Source organism: Esox lucius, chromosome 3 (genome assembly GCF_011004845.1).
Source record: "Esox lucius isolate fEsoLuc1 chromosome 3, fEsoLuc1.pri, whole genome shotgun sequence".
Lineage (NCBI taxonomy): Eukaryota > Metazoa > Chordata > Actinopteri > Esociformes > Esocidae > Esox > Esox lucius.
The window spans coordinates 20821628-20842148 of record NC_047571.1 but is presented as its reverse complement, the minus strand read 5'-3'; the positions used below and the strand labels follow the sequence as shown (position 1 = coordinate 20842148).

Sequence of the window (20521 nt, the reverse complement as noted above, 5' to 3'; positions counted from 1 at the left end):
CCTCCCAAAAAATGTATTACACATCACCACTGAGACAAGACCATTTTCAAGCCCCCAATAGTTTGTACAATGCCTACAAATATACGTATGTATTGCAGGGCTGACATACTTATGTTTTCTCATCAATTAACAGTTAAATAAAGCAGAACCTTTATTTGTTTTTTAATTCATGTTAAAGTGTTTTTCCATGGTGCCTCAGTCGAGGCATAACATTTACCACTTCAATTGAAGAATGACCCTTTAGTATCCCTGAATCCAATTAGTTCAAGCTTTTTAATAGGCAAGTCATACAAATACCAGGCATTCGCATATTAAATTACGTAAACATGGGATTCTGATTCTGCAGTCATAAAAAAGAAACCGTTTTCCATTTTCCGGACCTCTCGTCTATTAAAGAACAAAGAGCATGCAAAGGTAACACCATCGTAACATACTGAATAATTACAAAATATACTGTAAACACCTCACTAGTCCCATCACTACTGCTATGTAATCCAGCTACATGTATTGTATAATAGAACATCCATCAAGTGAATAAAGATATCAGTTCTGCATCACAACATGAAGAGGGAGATTTATCAGGAAAAACATAGCTTTACCACTGCTGTCAACAGGTACAATAGTGATCCAATCAAATCCTCACTATAAATAAATGGTTCTTGGAGTGTCATTTACTTATGAAGATGCAATACAATATTTACAAGGAACATTGTCAAAGGATATTGTAAAGAACCATTTTAATTGTTGCTCAAAGAACTTTATAAACAACATACCCACAAAAAAATATACTCCAGCATGTACTTCATATTGTTTTTTCCAGAAACATTAAAAGGGTCAAAGATCCCTATTAAAGTGCCCTTGGAAGATCTTGTAGGAATTCCTCACAGGTTCAGTGTGAAGAATCCCTGAAGGAACCTCCAAGAAACATCTGGTGAAGTACACACACATGTCCAAACACACACATATGCACAGCTCACTCTAATCTGCTACACTGATTTGTCACATGCTGGTCTCCAAGGTAACCAATCCAACTGGTTCTAAGGGATGCACTGCTTTCACTAAAGAGCACCTCTGGGTTCGATCGGAGTCACTCCAGAGAAACACTTTGGCAGATTTTAATTCCATCAAGCTGTGCCCTACTCTTTAATCTTATTTCATTCTCTTGACAGATCTGTGTTGACTGGGTAGTGGGGGATGTATGCCTGCAGTGCAACAGTTCCACCTAGTACCAAACTCTTACCTAACGAGGTCCAGAGCCTGCTGGTTTTCTGTTCTACCTCATCCTCAGTTGCAACCACCTGGTGTACCAGGTCTAAATAAGGCCGTGATTAGAGGATTGAAATGAAAAAAATTGATTGGAACTGGCTTTGAGGGTCTACAGTTGCCTTTGAGGGTCTACCATAATTGATTCTGTGTCAGATAAATCACATTCACTGTTTAGTAATTTAGCATATGCTTTTATCCAGGGAGACGTATGGGAGCAATTTGGGATACGTTTCTTGCTCAGGGCCCAAAATAAAACATCACGTTGTCAGTTCAGATATTTACGACCACCTTTCGTGGTAGTGGCCCAGCACTCTAACCATTAAGTTAGATGCCACCCCATTTCAGGGACAAATTTTTTTTTTTTTTAAGTTAGACTGGAGAGCAAATCAAATAAAGGAAACCAGCTTGTATAAAGGCTTAGTTCAACACCTAGCAACCTTGCAGTGAACTCAATGATGTTACAAATCAATAAAACCATTTTCTGACAAGGTCTGAGGCACAGTTTGATTATCCATTATTGGAGAGAATGTCTTCATGCTTAAGCACAGCTACTTTGACAATAACACATACAGTATAATCTTTACTCATCCAGATATGTAAATCAACTTTTTATGGTGAAAAGTAGCCATTTTGGATGGAGACACATCTCTAGAAGCCCGGGAGCAGCTCACTGAGCAGTACCTCCTTCTCTCCCAGCAGCACATCTCTCTTCAGACTGGTCCCTTTGTTCACCACCTTCATCTTCATGGCCAGACTCTTGACCTGGGTGGCTGGCAGCGCATCAAAGAAGAAGTCCTCATTGAACACCGGGTTCCTACTGTTTTTGATGATGGTGCTTCTCTGCTTCTGCTGCTTGCCCGGATTTAGGTACAGAGACACGCAGCAGTTAATGCTCTTCACATCCGTCTGTTTGTCGTACAGGTCCTCGGCGGCGAGTACCCGGACCCTCAGCCGGGCGGCCTCTGCGTCGTAGTGAGTGCTGAGCCTCAGTGTGCCCCCCTTGTGGAGGTAAACCGAATGCTCTCGCTGAACCAGGTCCGAGCTTGCCCCCCCAGAGCCGATTCCCCTGCGTCCACGGAAAGCAGGGGAAGGAGGGCAGCGCAAGCGACGCTGCAGGTTGGGGCTGTTATCGGCCGAGCTGCACTCATCCGTGGAGAGGGAGCTGTGGCGTGCCAGGGTACGCTTGGCACGAGACACCTGAGGGGGAGATACAATCCGCAACAGAAGGGATGAGAATAGAGTGTGTAGTATTAGGACCACATTCTGAGCTAAAGCTAGTATTCATCGTTTTACCTTGGCCTGAGTTTCCTGTGTGATTGATCGGAGAAGGGAGGCCGAGCGGGTGAGAAGGGGGGAGGTAAAGGGGGAGGACTCAGCCGAGGAGCACGTGTCGCTCTCACCCCCGCTGAAGTAGCGGTAGGGGTTGGGGTCAGAGGGTGTCAGGTGGTTCCCCGCTTGGATGCGTCTCTGGGGACCCGGGGAGGTGTGGGGGCTGCTGGGATCGCTGTGGAACAAGGACTCCTTGCGGCGTGTATGGGGGCTCTCCACCAGTGTGGAGAAACCGTACGAGGTCTGGGCCTTGGGAACGTACGGCAGAGACATGGCTGTCTGGGACTGCGGGTCAGCGTTGGTGTTTGTGTCTTCCCCATCCCCCGCCCCACTCCCCGGGTCGTCCGCACTCTCTATCTGGATGATGTGGCGGTTGGCAGCCCTCAGGAGGCTCCGGGTGTCCGCGGCCAGGTGTGAGAGCAGGCGCGGGCTGCACGGGTTCCGTGTGTAGCCACCCTGGGTTTGGCTGCAGATGGTTTGCTCAGAGTCCGAGGGTTGCAGGGTTGAGCGGGCTTGGTGCTCTGGGGTGGGGGGCTCTGCTTCTAGCGGGCAGCAGATTAGTTTGGGGGGGATAAAGAAGTCAGGGATCTTGTCGGGGGTGATGATGTTGGTGTAGACAGAGACGGGACCAGTCTGGTTCTGCTGCTTGTCTCCCGGTGACACCGAGTCACTGTTATTAGAGCCACGGAACTTCTCTAGGAGCCACATGCTTGAAGCTAGGTAGCTGCAAACAGAAGGACGAACAGTGATGTCATACAGTCACAAACAGGAAGTGATGTCTTTTTGAGTCAACATGCAATTAAATCTGTGAGTACATCTGTTGTTGTGGAAGAGTCAGCTCATAAAGGAAAATGAGGGAAAGTGGGCTATTGCCTGTCTGTTAAAACATCAGGTGAGGAGAGACAGCTAGTTGGATGAGACGCACCCCCAGCGTCTGGTAAAATATCAGAGCTTCCATAGCAACTCCCCGAAAAATTGGACAACGAAGCATACGCCTCTAAACTTCAGTCCAGACGCGTTGCTGTCTTTATTTAGGTTAGTATTGAATGGACGTGGAAGCCCAAATTCAATGGAATCCGGATCGCATTATAAGCTGGACTATGCCGGTGCATTATAAATATATCTTCATCTGAAGTCTAAACAAATGTTAAGTCCAACTGGTCCAGGTGTTTTAGTGAGAACATGGTAACATGCAACTGATTAAATCCGGCCGAAATAAAAGTAATTAGAAAATGTATGTGTTTTTACTTATAATAACTTATTGATCAAGGTCTTTAAAAAAACAGCTTTTAAAAGAGAGGGCTGCAGCCCAATTATTAGTTTTAAATGTTACTTTTTTCCGATAATACTTCCAGTTGGCTATAAGTGCGCATTTCCAATAAAATAAATTGGCGTACACATTCTGTCTATAGCGAATCTCGTTTTTCTTTTCCTCCAAAAATACATTTGTACATCAAATCAAAAAAAGCCTTTTTTCCATAATCCTCAAGACATTGAAACAATTATTGTAAGATGTTAGCCGATTATAAATCTCCGTTGACCAACTTTTAAGGAAAACATACCCAGATATTGACGGGACGGTCCCTGAAAGCAGAACAACTTTCTTTTTTTTGTTTATTTGAATGACCATTAGCTTTTACCGGAGCAGCCGCTATTCTCCGTAGGGTCCACAGGTAGATACAGATCGACAGTCATTTATAAAAAAAAAAACGTTAGACTACAAGCCAAAACAAACCGAGGACCTGTTGAATCACTGGAACTGGTGGAACTCACCGTTGCTCTGAAATACTGCCCTCGCTCTTCTCCAGAACTCCGGATAGAAACAGAAAATATTTTAACTTTCCTAACCTGCGTCTGTCTGTGTCGATCAATACTTTCCGTAATTCACATCACGTGGTTTACCAAGCCTACTTTATGTTCATACAGAGTAAATGTGAGACAAAGGAATACAATAGTTGTGACTCAGATTATTCGGTTCTACCCGTGGGTTATATATGGACTGCGCGCACTGCCGCCCTCTCCATGGTGACTACAAGCCAATGGGAGTTTCCCAAGCTGTCCACTGCGCACTCCTCAAAATAGGATCTAATTTCCCTAATTTGATTTTAACTGCAGGGCAAATCGTTGTTTTCTTATACCTCTAAACTAGCACATAACGTTCTGAGAAGCATATTTTTCAGATTTTGGTTAGACCTAGTTGTCCTACCCAGCTAGCACATAACGTTCAGAGAAGAATACTGTGTTTCTTCATAAAGCCTGGTGAGAATTCGATTGCCTTATGGTAATGTTGGACACATTTTGGATACAACTTTTATACAATTTTCTGTGAAATGTGCAACATGGAAAACGTTCCATTAAACGCACATGAAAACTACAAATATTCATAAACAAGGCATTCTGTTGTCAGCATCAACAAAACTCGAACCTCTTGTTAATTTGATCTTAAGTGCTTGTTTCCTTTGAAACAGATCCTAAAATGAGAAAAATATAACCGCTTTTTCTGTGTAACAAAATGTCCTTCCGTCATCGTGCTATATTCACCTGCCTTTCAAACATTTCTTGAAAACATTTATGTTGAAAATCTTATTTGGCTTAATTCATGTTTTTGTCTAAACAATTATTCAACCAATGGCATTTGAGCTAGCGTAATACATTGGATAACTATAAATAACTAATCCTGTCGTAAATGTGATAAGAGAGTCAAATGAGCAACTTTATACTTGTTGTAACAACTGATTTGTTGAACATATAAAGAACAGAATGTCATAGGTTTGAATTTCACCCATGCAAGGTCATGACTGATAAACAAATGAAACTGTTTACATGACTAATGCCTAGGCAAGTGAATTTCCATCTGTACTTAGAGTTCACAGTTCAAAATAGGATAGATAATGGTACTGGATTAAAAGTTAGATTTACACTTTGTTATTAAAGTGTTATGAAAACGTTCAAATACAACCATAATAAAACTTCTACAAGATTTATAGAATGTTTTCACAATGTTATTCTGAAATAACCAATAGTTCTATTTCTAAGAACATTTAAACAACCTTCTAATAAATTATTCTAAGAACAAGATATTCATCTAATATCTAAATGAACATGCCAATAACAGGCAAACTATTCTCAGAAGGATTAATAAACACATAGGCCTAATGTTACCGTGCAGGGAACTTATGACTGTTACCACAACCAAATAAGGTACTAAATAGCTGGGTATTTTTTATAGCCAACTTTTGCATTGTACATTTAAATTGTAAAATCATTTGAATAATCATGGAATCGAGATGCAAAAGATGTAAAACCCATTGGAATTCTTTCAAAAATCTTTTGTAGTTTTTGCCTTGTTGCATGTTCAGATCATTAGCTCCCAGAGCAGATAAACCCATGAAGTAGAATTTCTGCCAAACCTTGAGCTGCTGACATCACAGCGTAATCCTTCACCTCCTCTCTGCCAGCAGGGCCTTGCCTCCTGGTGCTGTCTGTCTGTGATAAGTGGATGGATCAGTCCTTTAGTGAAGTTACAGTGACCACTCTAGCTCCTTTATCACATTACTCTGTATTGCTGGGCCATTGGGCCAAGGAGAGAAGGAGATGGTAGTCCTTTAATAGGAAAAGTGGTACCCTAGAGAGCTGAAAGAGTTTCCTTGGGCTCTGTGTAGACAGTCTGTAGCTTAGCCTCCATTGCTGGGTCAATAAGCCAATGTGCAATGAGGGGCCTGTTAGAGAGACAATGTCTGACAGTATAGTTTCTTTTGTTTGTGGGAAAATTGGTGCACTCTATTCTCTGTCCTGGCATTTGGAATATGCCTGAGAGAGGATTTATACATCTCTGCTGTAAACTAAAGGAGGTTCCCAAGCCAAGCCGATGATATAATGTTATTATACTAGACAAAAAATGTATGCATGCACCCTTGTGGATCCACAAATACTGAAAGACGAGCTGAGCCAAACTATTCTGCACTGAGCCAATTAGTAGCTTTGCATGAGCCTAATATGCACCTGTTGTGCTTTTGCTCCGGGATTTACAGCCTTCTGTCCCTCTCCATGGCCTTGTACATACATGCTTTAAATGACATTCAAAGATCAAAATGTTAAGTATAGAAATAAATCAATTCCATCATCAGTTTCTTGCACGTCTATTAGACACAGTAAACAGCCTGAACCAAGTGTAGGGACGTTGGCATTTGAATGTCAAACACTGAACTCAACTGAACTGAGCCGAATCCATCTCCCATGTATTCTATATCCCTCTCTCTCTCTTTTATCACTCACCCTCTCAAAACTCTCTCACCCAATCCCTCACTCATTCACTCAGCACTAAACATTCACGCAGGAAACACTGGTACTATGTGCAGCGCCTTCTACTGCATGCCCCATTATAAATAGCTAACATGCCACAATAAGTCTTAATGTGTACATCACAGATCTGGCCTCTTATAGAAGACACAGGGTGTGGAAAGGTGTTAAATCTGCCCCGCAGTCACCATGGCAACCGTGGCACAACGTTTTGCCTTAGAGAACGTTCCGCGCACGGAGATTCCCAGAGTTTAAAGTTCCAGGTATGTTCAGGATATGGACGGTTTAGGGTAAGAGTATATCTCTTCTGAAGGGCAATAAAAAAACAGACAGGCCTGAAAGGGAGTGGGGGGGGGGACAGAAAACACCTGCAAGGGACACAGAGAAAGTATTCGTTTATTTGACTTGGTGGTCTACAGAACCCAACCTACAAATGATCATTACTCTTTCATGTCGCTACCATAGCAACATGGAAACTAGGCAATTTTTTTTCTTCCGCAATTTCTAATGTGTTAAAAGCATAAGAAATTGTCATCCTTTGAGGGGGAAACCAACCGCAATTGGCTTACATCAGACATGGGGAAAGGATTTGAAACCAGATTGGAGACAAGTTGTCTGATCCTCGATCAAAGAACCATTTTGTGGCCGTAGATGTCTCTTGTACACAGCTGGGCCGTATGAAACTGTTTGCCTGCCAAACACATATTGTTTTCCATGTTGTTTTAACACTTTGAAAAAAGTATATTGCACGTTTAAAGTTGTTCTTAGCAGAGAAAAAACACTGAATATTTTTGGATTTTAGAAGTGTGTTTGTGTATTTGTGTTTTTGAATGTGTGTTTGTGCCTGTGTGTCTGTGAATGTGTGTTTGTGCGTGTGTGTTTGTGTTTGGGCAGACTGAGCATCTGGCAATTCTGGCAAATGCCAGATTTTCTGAATTTAGATTTGTTGAAATACAAATCTAAATATCCATATAAAAACTTACATTGTCAGTGGTCAATGGGCCTGTTAAGATATACAGTGCACTCTGGAATTATTGGCACCCTTCAGAAAAGATAAGCAAAAACGTTAATCATTATTTCTCCCAAAAACATGCCACAATGATTAGCATCCTGAATTTAGTACTATTTTAACCCTCCCCTTGCCAAGATAACAACACTAAGTCTTCTATAATGTTTGATGAGGCGGGAAAACACAAAGGGAATGTACTGTACTATCAATGAGTCCTATGTCTTTGCTTGTGGACTATTCACTTCAACTTATCCCATGGGTTTTCAGTGGGATTAAAGTCAGGGTACTGGGGTAGCCATTGCAAAGCTTGAATCTGTGGTTAGTGAGCTATTTCTGTGTGGTTCTGGAGGAATGCTTCTGATCATTATCTTACACAAACATTCAATGATGACCCAGTTTCAGCTGTTGCAGTCCAATTTTGGTCTAATATCTCCTAGTATGAGGCAATGATGCCATGTATCTTGACAAGATTCCCAGGGCATTCAGGCATTCAGGAAGATAAATAATCCCTCAACATCACATATCCACCACCATACTTCACTGGGGTATTACATTATTTTCTGGTTTACTATCCCCGCCTGGTGTGTCTGGCCAAGATACTGTCCTCTTTCCAATCTGACCTTAGAACCCAGTTCCAATGAAAGGTCCAGTAACATTTAGCAAACTTGACGTTTATGTCTTCATGAGTGTAGAAGCTTATTTCTATCTCCAAATTACTTGTTGGCATGGACTTGGTTACTGCAAGAGTCGCCAAACTTCATCAACTTCCCAACTGTGATCCATGGAAATGTTTTTCTCTACTAGAACATCCACCTCACTGTGCAACATGTGTTACTCTTAATCAGTTAATCACCGTTTAAACATCTTAATTATTGCTCTAATGGTGGAGATAGGTATTTTTGTGTTTAGCAGTTTTTTCTCCCTTTGGGTGTTCTCTGACCTTCCCCATGTTAAAAGATGAATAAAGAAGTTTTATTGTGTGTGTGTCACCTCATATCTATTCCCAGGAGAAACAGGAAGTATTGCATGGCCACTTAAATGTTTGTAATTTCTCAAATGAACCTGGTAAAAAACAAGTATATCAATGGTTAATAAGAAATTCTAAGGGTTTTCATTGAACTGTTATTGATTAAGAACCAAGTCTTATTTACAGTGACAACATAGGGATGGAGGACCAATTCAAGTTAACTGTCATGGCCAGGGACAGAACAACCTTCAACTAGGCAGTAGGGGATTAGAGTTTTCCAAAACATTGCTGCCAGTTCATGATTATATCAAACCATGATCTTACCCTGTCTGCCCAATCTAAGGACGCAGCATTGAAAGACTTGTGATGATACTGTGTATTGTTGGTTTAATTTTTGTTGTTCAAAAAGATGGCTTATGGCTCGTTTGATGTTTGCTCTTTGGCTGGTTAATAGACTAAGGCCAGTCTCAGTAGCCAGTTGAGTCTGCCCAGTATTCACGGAAAATCAAATGTGGCATCAGCAAAGAAAACTGCGGCCAAGATCAGTTGCTGGCTCGCACAAGGGGGAGTTGGCGTTGTGCGCAGTGATGTGGGCTGGTGTGGATAAATTGCCAGGGCCGATTTCTTGTCCCAGTCTGCCCACGTGTGTGTGTGTGTGTGTGTGTATGAGTGTGTGTGATGTAAATATAGGATGTGAGAGGGACTCTCCGAGTAGCCATGGCGACAGGCAGAAGCAAACACCTGTGAATCAGCATTAGGCTTTGCACTTACACGGTTACCGGTTGGAGGTGATCAGCAGATAGAAACAGGAAGACAGAGAAAAGGCAATAGAGAAACTGAGAGAGAGAGAGAGACAGAGTGAGAGGAAGACAGTGCAAGAGACATAGTGAGAGGAAGACAGTGCAAGACATAGGAGAGCAAGATATGGAGAAGTGGAAAAAAACAGAAGGAATGAGGAAAACCAGCTAAGGAAGGCTGAAGGTATGCCCAACCAACTCTTACCTCAAATTGCATCAAGCATAATCAAATCAAATGCATTCTCCTGCATTTGATCTAACACGTATTAGGTGCTTGTCATCGTTTAACACAACAGACGTACAGTAATACTTCTTCTGGTTTTCTGATGTTAAATTCTTCTACTTCCTTATTCTACATACGTGATACTTAATCAATTATTGTACCAGAGATTTTACTTGAACTCTATTAAATATGTCAGTACTCTTTCCACACCTGTCAAATAAAGTGTGACCTTTACTTTGTACATTTCAACAGGCCATTGGCAAAGGATGTCAGCTGGTTTTCAATCACCTGTTTGGCTTGATCGATTACCTTAGACCAGAGTCCTATTTCTGTCCACACCCACAAGCTGTGTCTTCTAAACTGCCATTATTCTTCTCAGCAATGGACAAAGCACAGCACATCACATGCCCCACAACTTAAGCACTGAACACGTTTACTCAACTATACAGTATTTTCACAAAAACACAGTTATTAACCAGTACTGCACATATATTAACCAGGCTCTCACAATATCAGATTTTCACTACACGATTATTGTGGCCAAAATAATTCACGGTAACGATATTATTACAAAATATCGTCACGTCTTTGCGGATCTCTTCCGGGGGTTCTAGTGGGGCTAGCGAGTTGATTTCAATGACAGTGCATAGGCCCAGTCTCTTTGTTTAAGCACACACATCGTTTGTCTACAAGTGACATGAATAAGGTATCGAATAACCCGAGAGGTGTTTTTGGAAGAGAAAAAAAATCTGTTTTATCTAGTGAATACGATATTATCATATGTATATTATTAACATGATATCAATATTTCATTTTTTAAATATCACAGGTATCGTCAATGCCGGTGTATCGCGACACTCCTAACTGCACACATGTTTTCTGTTTTATGTATTACAGTGCCATGAAAAGGTGTTTGCTCTCTGTCAGGTCTGTTGCATTTTAGCATGTATGGCAAAGAATGTTATCAGATCTTCAACTGCAGCGTGATAGTAATATCAGATAGAAGGAATGTGCCATTGAGATGCCTTCCTTGGAGCACAGACACCTGTTCATTATTTCATTATCCTCACCTGTGTTCCTGCTCACTGCCCCTATTTAAGCTCCTCCTTCCCTCGTGTTTTGTCGGTCATTGTTTTGGATTTAGTTACCATTGTAACGTTTGTTGTAGTTTCATGGATTTTTCGTTTTATTCCAGTAAAGTCCTTAAAGTCTCTTCTCCCTACATCTGTGTCCTGTCTCCTCCTTCATATGTTACAGGTATGGACGGGGAAACCAAGGCTTTCTGAATCACTGAGGCTCATTTGGAAAATGCAAGTTTTCTGATGTTAAATTCTGCTCAAAGCTTTCCAACACATTGCACAGCAGGGACATCTGCTGGACAGAATGCACTATGACATGTTTGTTTCAGACGTATTGTATTTAGTCCAGAGCGGTACATACAGGTGCTGGTCATAAAATTAGAATATCATCAAAAAGTTGATTTATTTCAGTAATTCCATTCAAAAAGTGAAACTTGTATAATGTATACATTCATTCCACACAGATTGATATATTTCAAGCATTTATTTATTTTAATTTTGATGATTATAACTGACAACTAATGGAAACCCCAAATTCAGTATCTCAGAAAATTTGAATATTGTGAAAAGGTTCAATATTGAAGACACCTGGTGCCACACACTAATCAGCTAATTAATCCAAAACACCTGCAAAGGCCTTTAAATGGTCTCTCAGTCTAGTTCTGTAGGCAACACCATCATGGGGAAGACTGCTGACTTGACAGCTGTCCAAAAGACAACCATTGACACCTTTCGCAAGGAGGGCAAGACACAAAAGTTCATAGCTAAAGAGGCTGGCTGTTCACAGAGCTCTGTGTCCAAGCACATTAATTGAGAGGCGAAGGGAAGGAAATGATGTGGTAGAAAAAAGTGTACAAGCAATAGGGAAAACCGCACCCTGGAGAGGATTGTCAAACAAAACCCATTCAAAAATGTGGGGGAGATTCACAAAGAGTGGACTGCAGCTGGAGTCAGTGCTTCAAGAACCACCACGCACAGACGTATGCAAGACATGGGTTTCAGCTGTCGCATTCCTTGTGTCAAGCCTCTCCTGAACAAGACACAGCGTCAGAAGCATCTTGCCTGGGCTAAAGACAAAAAGGACTGGACTGCTGCTGAGTTTTATTCTCTGAATAAAGTACATTTTGCATTTCCTTTGGAAATCAAGGTCCCAGAGTCTGGAGGAAAAGAGGAGAGGTACAGAATCCACGTTGCTTGAAGTCCAGTGTAAACTTTCCACAGTCAGTGATGGTTTGGGGTGCCATGTCATCTGCTGATGTTGGTCCACTGTGTTTTCTGAGGTTCAAAGTCAACGCAGCCGTCTACCAGGAAGTTTTAGAGCACTTCATGCTTCCTGCTGCTGACCAACTTTATGGAGAAGCAGATTTCATTTTCCAACAGGACTTGGCACCTGCACACATTGCCAAAGCTACCAGTACCTGGTTTAAGGACCATTGTATCCCTGTTCTTAATTGGTAACATTTCAAAAATTATTTTTTTTTGTATTTGTCTTAAGTAATATTCAAATTTTCTGAGATACTGAATTTGGGATTTTCATTAGTTGTCAGTTATAATCATCACAATTAAAAGAAATAAACATTTGAAATATATCAGTCTGTGTGTAATGAATGAATATAATATACAAGTTTCATTTTTGTAATGGAATTACTGAAATAAATCAACTTTTTGATGATATTCTAATTTTATGACCAGCACCCCTATTTTTATCAGGTTCGCGGCCACCAGCCCTTCCACTAATCGTTATCGGTGCATTCAAAATAATGGTAAGGATGAATGAATAATAAAGACCATTGAAAATGCTAAGATCAATAAAACAGACATTTGTTGATGATGAAAGGCTGACATTTTGCGCTCAACAAAATCGTATTACCCACAACAGGAAGAATCAAACCCGTGACAATGTGAACAGTTGTCTGTAATAATATGGTTGCGACACCATTTTAGTTGATTTGGTATTGGATCACTTGCCCACTGTGGGGTGTTGCGTTCTGGGTTGAAAGGAACTTGGTCAAACGAAGCTTCGGACGTCATCCAACGCGTGATTGTCACGTCTAAGCTGTGAGGTGGGTTTCAACGTTTTCTTTCACAACTCCTTCCCTCGTCTTGTTTTCGGCCTAATGCCGGTATTTTTTCCCTTCGTAGAGTGTTTGTGTGCTTTGTTATTACTCTTAGTTTTGATTTTGTAATAGTTGTAAAACATCAATTGGTCCTTCAAAAGCATACCATTAGAACCTATTCTTATTATTTAAAGGTGATAGTTATTTAAACCAAATATTAATAAAAAGATGCCTAACCAGGGATTCAAACCTGTGATCTCTAAATGCCAAAATATTTTTCAGATGCTATATTCAGCCGCCAAACTATTTATGCTTCAAAAACGGATAAATATATGAACTTTTGGATGTTCCTGTGTAGACCTTTTTATGCACGACAGATTGCAGAGGGCCAGGATAAACATTAGCCATTGTAGTTTGGCAATGTGTATAATGACTACACAAATAACATTAAAAAAATGATACAATTCCAGCCAAGGAGTCCACTCCTCGCTTAAACATAGTGTGGCCTTCAGTTACAAATATACACATTCTCCATTGCTCTCTAATACACTTTCCTAATCCCCTTTCCCAGAACCTAGCTAAGGAACACTCTTAATAATGATGTTAATTAACATATTATTTTGTATGACTCTCAAATAACTTGCTAACCAACATTCAATTATTCTCTTGTATAACGCTCAAATTACTGTTCTGTGACTACTATCAAATAAGAAGCTCTATTTTAAGACTTTCTTGACTAACTTGCATTTTCAAATACTTCTCTCTAATTTCCATTTGAATGCGTGACTCAAATTCCTACTGACAGCCCTCGAAGTGACCGGATTTCATTAACCTTTTATGCACGTAATTTCATGACAGCCATTCCGAAAACCACCCAGATCGGAACTCGAAGGTCTGAAGCTTCAAACATAATTGGTAACGTGCTATTGTAATTTGAAACAAATGTCTGGTACATTGCATTGAAAGTAGAGCTCGGAAAACTGAACAGTGCTTCGGATTCATTCATCCTATTCCCAGTTACAGGAAATTTTTGAACAAATAACTTATGTTGATAAAACATTTTTAAAGGTATGCAAAACCCAAAACCCTTGTGTGAAAAAGTCATTCCTGGATACTTCACTTTTAGCTGCACTGACAGCAACTTACACTTCCTGTAGTTATTGATCATTGTCCCACAGCCTCATGAAGGAATTATCTCCCAATCATCTATGCAGAACTCCTTTAACTCAGTGACATTTGTGGGATTTCAACTAAGAACTAGTCATGTGAGGTCCTGACACTCATCTGTCCATAGAACAGTGATCCAGGATTATTTGGGATAATCCAGGTGATTTCTTGTTAAACTCAAGACAAGCAGTCATGTTATTGTTTCTGAGAAACAGACTCTGCCTCGTTCTGACAGTCATGAACACTGAGCTATGCTGAGGTTAGAGAGGCCTTCAGATCCCTGGATGTTGTTTTGGGGTTCTTTGTGATTTCCTGGGTGATTTCATGGCTTGCAAGATTTTGTCAGGATGGCCACTCCTGGGAAGATTCACTGCTAGTCCAAACATTTTCCATTTGGACAATATGGCCCAGACTGTGAATGTGGTTCATTAGAGCCTCCAAAATGGCCTTAAAAATGGCATTGTTGCCCACTGCAAACTGATCTATCAACAGATTTTTTCCAGTGGTGTTTAGGAATATCTTTTGATAGTGGCCTGATTTGGCTTTGGTAACCTCTATGATGACAACTTCAATCTGATGGCAGGAGTCAAAGTTAGTTTGGCTTTGATTTATATTAGGTAGACCTAGCACGACTAGCACAAATAAAACTGTACTTACTAAGGTATTAAACACGTGACACTATAATGTTAATGTTGAATACCTTGCACATTAAACAAATGAAAAAAGCACCAAACATTGGTGTCATTTTTTTCTCTCAGACTCACTGTGCAGAGCCGTCAATAACATGGAGAAAGGTGTATATCTGATTCCTCGGGTCGACGGCTCAGCAGGTCCTTCCAACCACAATAACATGGGCCCGTGCACTCATCCCTTCTGAAAGATGGTGAAATCAACATGTTGTGCGAGCAGACGGCCATGTGTGGAATGTTACATGGTGAAATCAATGCACAAGTGAATGGCTACAGCACAGCCGGCTTGTTCACAACACTTTATATTGATTACTTTCATTAAACTTCAACAAACTTTTTAAACAGTTATTGTTTTACAGGAGATATTTGTAAATTCCAGCTTCAAATGTATGTACATGTACATGTACACTCACCTAAAGGATTATTGGGAACACCATACTAATACTGTGTTTGACCCCCTTTCGCCTTCAGAACTGCCTTAATTCTACGTGGCATTGATTCAACAAGGTGCTGAAAGCATTCTTTAGAAATGTTGGCCCATATAGGATAGCATCTTGCAGTTGATGGAGATTTGTGGGATGCACATCCAGGGCACGAAGCTCCCGTTCCACCACATCCCAAAGATGCTCTATTGGGTTGAGATCTGTTGACTGTGGGGGCCATTTCAGTACAGTGAACTCATTGTCATGTTCAAGAAACCAATTTGAAATGATTTGAGCTTTGTGACATGGTGCATTATCCTGCTGGAAGTAGCCATCAGAGGATGGGTACATGGTGGTCATAAAGGGATGGACATGGTCAGAAACAATGCTCAGGTAGGCCGTGGCATTTAAACAATGCCCAATTGGCACTAAGGGGCCTAAAGTGTGCCAAGAAAACATCCCCCACACCAATACACCACCACCACCAGCCTGCACAGTGGTAACAAGGCATTATGGATCCATGTTCTCATTCTGTTTACACCAAATTCTGACTCTACCATCTGAATGTCTCAACAGAAATCGAGACTCATCAGACCAGGCAACATTCTTTCAGTCTTCAACTGTCCAATTTTGGTGAGCTCATGCAAATTGTAGCCTATTTTTCCTATTTGTAGTGGAGATGAGTGGTACCCGGTGGGGTCTTCTGCTGTTGTAGCCCATGTGCCTCAAGGTTGTGCGTGTTGTGGCTTCACAAATGCTTTGCTGCATACCTCGGTTGTAACGAGTGGTTATTTCAGTCAAAGTTGCTCTTCTATCAGCTTGAATCAGTCGGCCCATTCTCCTCTGACCTCTAGCATCAACAAGGCATTTTCGCCCACAGGACTGCCGTATACTGGATGTTTTTCCCTTTTCACACCATTCTTTGTAAAACCTAGAAATGGTTGTGCGTGAAAATCCCAGTAACTGAGCAGATTGTGAAATACTCAGACCGGCCCGTCTGGCACCAACAACCATGCCACGATCAAAATTGCTTGAATCACCTTTCTTTCCCATTCTGACATTCAGTTTGGAGTTCAGGAGATTGTCTTGACCAGGACCACACCCCTAAATGCATTGAAGCAACTGCCATGTGATTGGTTGATTAGATAATTGCATTAATGAGAAATTGAACAGGTGTTCCTAATAATCCTTTAGGTGAGTGTATATACATATGAATGTGTGGATGCACAGGGGGAAATCTGATATCAGCTTTGGAGGTGACGATTACATGAAATTTTCTCAAGAGCAATTATTTAGGGGGACACCAAAAGTAGTGCTGTAATACTGTTTAAGTTTGCACCATTCGATTTGCTTGCTACTGCTGCTCTGCAAATTCAGCTATTGTGTGTGAACCCTTCCAACATTAAACAGACTGACTGGATTAACCTCATGTTAGCTATGTGCATTGAGTGCCTTTCAGACAGTAGACACAAACACAGTCACCTTGCCAGCTAAGGAACACTACATACATTGCAAGCTTTTCTTATTGACTCAAGTTAAAAATTGCTGCAAACACTGGTTGATGTTACTGTAGCTAGCTAGCAAACGTCAGCTAAATGCTAGCTATCAAAGTGTGTCTCGTAATTCAATGCAGCAAAAATGAAGACTGGTGATGGTTATAAATGTGTCTTATTATATTGAGTGGTAGAAGTAAAGAAAAGTAAAGTAAAGAAATCCTTTGTTTGAACTACTTACTGAAAGTCAGCCACCAACGTCAGATTCCCACACACGCATTGTACCTGCATGATGTGCCACAGCTGAGGGCTTGGGGGGCCAGTGGATCAAACCATTGTGAGGTTTAGGGCGGTGGGTTGCAGTCTTTTGAAACGTAAAAACACGCTTTTGTGTGTCTATAATCAGCACAAGTGCTTCCATTGCGTGTTATTAATATTAATTAAATTACATTGTTATGTTACAAATCATAATTTTCCCAATTTCCTCTTGTATGTATATAAATATGTGTATATACACTGATGAGACAAAACATTATGACCACCTGCCTAATATGCTGTTGTTCCTCTGCATGCAGCGAAAACCATGCCGATCCTCCCAGGCATGGACTTTACAAGACCTCTGAAGGTGTTCTGTGGTATCTGGCACCAAGATATTAGCAGAAGATCCTTCAAATCCTGTAAGTTGTGAGGTGGAGCTGCCGTGGATCAGGCTTGTTGGTCCAGCATCTCCCACAGACTGAGATCTGGGGAATTTGGAGGCCAGGGCAACACCTTGAACGCTTCATTATGTTCCTCAAACCATTCCCGAACAATGTGTGCAGTGTGTCAGGGTGCATTATCCTGCTGAATGAGGCCACTGTCATCAGGGAATACCATTGCCATGAAGGGGTGTATGTGGTCTGCAACAATGTTTAAGTAGATGCATGTGACCCAGGGTTTCCCAGAAGAACATTGCCTAGAGCACCACACCCCCTACACCAGTCATCCTCCCACAATGCATCCTGGCGACCTTCTTCCACTGTTCCAAGGACCATTTTGGAAGCTTGCATGCCCATTATAGGTGCTTTCGATGGTGGACAGGGGTCAGTATGGACTTGTGCCTCAGTAGACCTTCTGTCGGCTCAGGCCAGATGGGATAGCCTCCGTTGCCCTCGCGCATTAATGAGCCTTGGGTGCCCAACACCCAGTCGCAGGTTTGTAGTTTGTTCCTCCTCGGACCACTGTCGGTAGGTACTCACCACTGCTAACCAGGAGCACCCAACTCTGAAAATACTTGTTTGGTCATAACAATTTGGAGTTTGTCTAAGTCACTCAGGTCTTTACTCGTGCCAGTTTCTCCTGCATCCAACACTTTGACTATGAGAACTGATTGTTCGCTTAACATCTAATCTACCCAGACCTTGACATGTGCCCTTGTTAGGAGATGATCAACATTATTCGCTTCTGGTGTGAGTGGTCATAATCTTTTGGCTCATCAGTGTACATACAGTGGATATAGAAAGTCATATTCACATTTTGAAAGAGGGTGGTGGCTCAATTCCCATTGTATATAGTTGCCACATGATTTGTTGTTTAGCTATTTGTATTAAGAAGCAGATCTGCAGTTGTGCTCAAAAGATTGCATACCATTGGAGAATTGATAATAAATGTACCATTTGTAAAGAAAACATGGTGAGCAGACAAAAAAACATATATGTTATTTCTTATGGGATTCATATTCAACTGTAGGTCATAACAGAATGACACAATCATAAAACAAAACATGGCAAAAAAAAAAGAATGAACTAACCCCTGTTCCAAAGTCTGCATACCCTTAGTTCTTAATATTGTGTGTTGCCCCCTTAAGCATCAATAACAGCTTGCAGTCTTTTGTAATAGTTGTCTATGAGGCCCTGAATTCTTGCAGTTGTTATAGCTGTTTGTTCGTCTTGGAAAAATGCCTCCAGGTCATACAAAGTCTTTGGTCGTCTTTCATGAACCGCATGTTTGAGATCTCCCCAGAGTGGCTTGAGGATATTAAGGTCAGGAGACCGTGATGGCCACTTCAGAACCTTCACCTTTTTCTGCTGTAACCACTGGAGGGTCAACATGGTCATTGTTGTGCTGGAAGGTCCAAGAGCATCCCATGCGCAACTTTCGTGCAGAAGAATGCAAATAGTCTGCCAGTATTTTCTGATAACATGCTGCATTAATCTTGCCATCAGTTTTCACAAGATTCCCTGTGCCTTTAGAGCTCACACCCCTGTAAAACATCAGTGAGCCACCACCATGCTTCCCAGTGGGGATGGTATTCTGTTCACTATAGACCTTGTTGACCCCTCTCCAAACACAACGCTTATGGTTGTGACCATAAAGCTCTATTTTGGTCTTGTCACTCCAAATTACAATGTGCCAGAAGCTGTGAGGCGTGTCAAGTTGTTGTTGGGCATATTGTAACCAGCTTTTTTGTGGCATAGGCTTCTTTCTGGCAACTAGACCATGCAGCTCATTTTTGTTCAAGTATCATTGTATTGTGCCCCTTGAAACAACCACACCGTCTGTTTCCAGAGCAGCCTGTATTTCTCCTGAGGTTACCTGTGGGTTTTTCTTTGTATCCTGAACAATTCTTCTGGCAGTTTGGCTGAAATCCTTCTTGGTCTGTCTCGATTTTCCACTTAATAAATGATTGAACAGTACTCACTGGCATTTGCAAGGCTTTGGATATATTTTTATATCCTTTTCCCTTATTATAAATTTCCATTACCTTGTTACGCAGGTCTTTTGACAGTTCTTACCTGCTCCCGATGGTCCAGTATCTAGCCTCCTCAGTGCATCCATGTGAGATCTAACAAACTCATTGACTATTTATACACAGACACTAATTGCAATTTAAAAAGTCACAGGTGTGGGAAATTAACCTTTTATTGCCATTTTCACTTGTAAGGTGTCACCTTGTGTGTCTGTAACAAGGTCAGACTTTCAAGGGTATGTCAACTTTTGGAGCCAAAACAACTATGTGATAATAAATGGCTTCATATGATCACTATGCTGACATATTATTATTTATTTTTTTGCATGATCAGTCATATATTCAAAATCAATGCCAACATTTCACTATTTCTGCCAGGGTATGCAACTTATGAGCCCAACTGTACCTGCTGAAGTGGCAATTGAGTGTACTCTGCATGTGTAGCATTAGCTAGCCAGCTAAACTCCAGGTTTTGACTGTCAGTATTCAATTTAGCCCACTACAACTATACAGTAATTGTTTTATAAGGTAGATAGTTAGCTAATTTATTTACTAACCATGACACCTGAACAAAATGCCACACATTCTTACATTACAGCTGTGTCTTGTTCTGACTCTGTTGAATTCTACCTGTGTTCTACTGCTGCTCCCGCTGTCTGTGTGGTTGTTCGTTTCTTCAACAATTTATGTAAGGCATTATGTTGCTTAATGTTCAGCAATGTATCTACCTAGGTGGGTATCCCTGAGTGCTGCGGGCAGTGGTACAAACAATTAATCAGTTTGGCTCAGCGTTCTGTCTTCATTTGACTCTATCTCAAATCTAGATAGTGCTGTCTTTCAAGTTATCATTTTGCAGGTGCAGCTCATTAAGATATAATTCATTATATCTCACGTTTTTCAATGTTGGAATAAAAGAATGGAAGTGTCGCATCAGACTGATACATAGATGCACCACTCATTACTAGTTGGCAAGGTTTAAAGTTAAGCATGACCTTT

General features: G+C 41.1%; 1 protein-coding gene across 5 annotated transcripts; it reads right to left on the bottom strand.

Moving 5' to 3' along the window:
* Nucleotides 1–256: 256 nt before the first annotated feature.
* Nucleotides 257–19601, bottom strand: LOC105020354 (C2 calcium-dependent domain-containing protein 4C-like). 5 transcript variants are annotated; one of them, XM_010887315.4, is made up of 5 exons: nt 17039–17103; nt 14958–15066; nt 6006–6081; nt 2560–3319; nt 257–2463 (listed from the first exon to the last, which is right to left on the bottom strand). In XM_010887315.4, exons 2-5 carry the CDS (start codon nt 15043–15045, stop codon nt 1915–1917), a joined length of 1473 nt encoding a protein of 490 aa, XP_010885617.2. In that variant the 5' UTR covers nt 15046–15066; nt 17039–17103; the 3' UTR covers nt 257–1914. The 5 variants fall into 5 exon arrangements, with proteins under 5 accessions (XP_010885617.2, XP_010885627.1, XP_010885635.1 ...); XM_010887325.4 differs by lacking the exon at nt 6006–6081; XM_010887333.4 differs by lacking the exons at nt 6006–6081; nt 14958–15066; nt 17039–17103 and adding an exon at nt 19572–19601.
* Between the last annotated feature and the right edge of the window lie 920 nt (nt 19602–20521).

Bases quoted from the DNA above. Each gene is read 5' to 3' on its own strand.
- LOC105020354 (XM_010887315.4), bottom strand. From the start codon at position 15,045: ATGTTATTGTGGTTGGAAGGACCTGCTGAGCCGTCGACCCGAGGAATC. The intron at 6,082-14,957 runs GTGAGTCTGAGA...CACTTATCACAG, and splicing joins GTTATTGACGGCTCTGCACA to ACAGACAGCACCAGGAGGCA. The intron at 3,320-6,005 runs GTTTGGCAGAAA...TTCTGTTTGCAG, and splicing joins TGTGATGTCAGCAGCTCAAG to CTACCTAGCTTCAAGCATGT.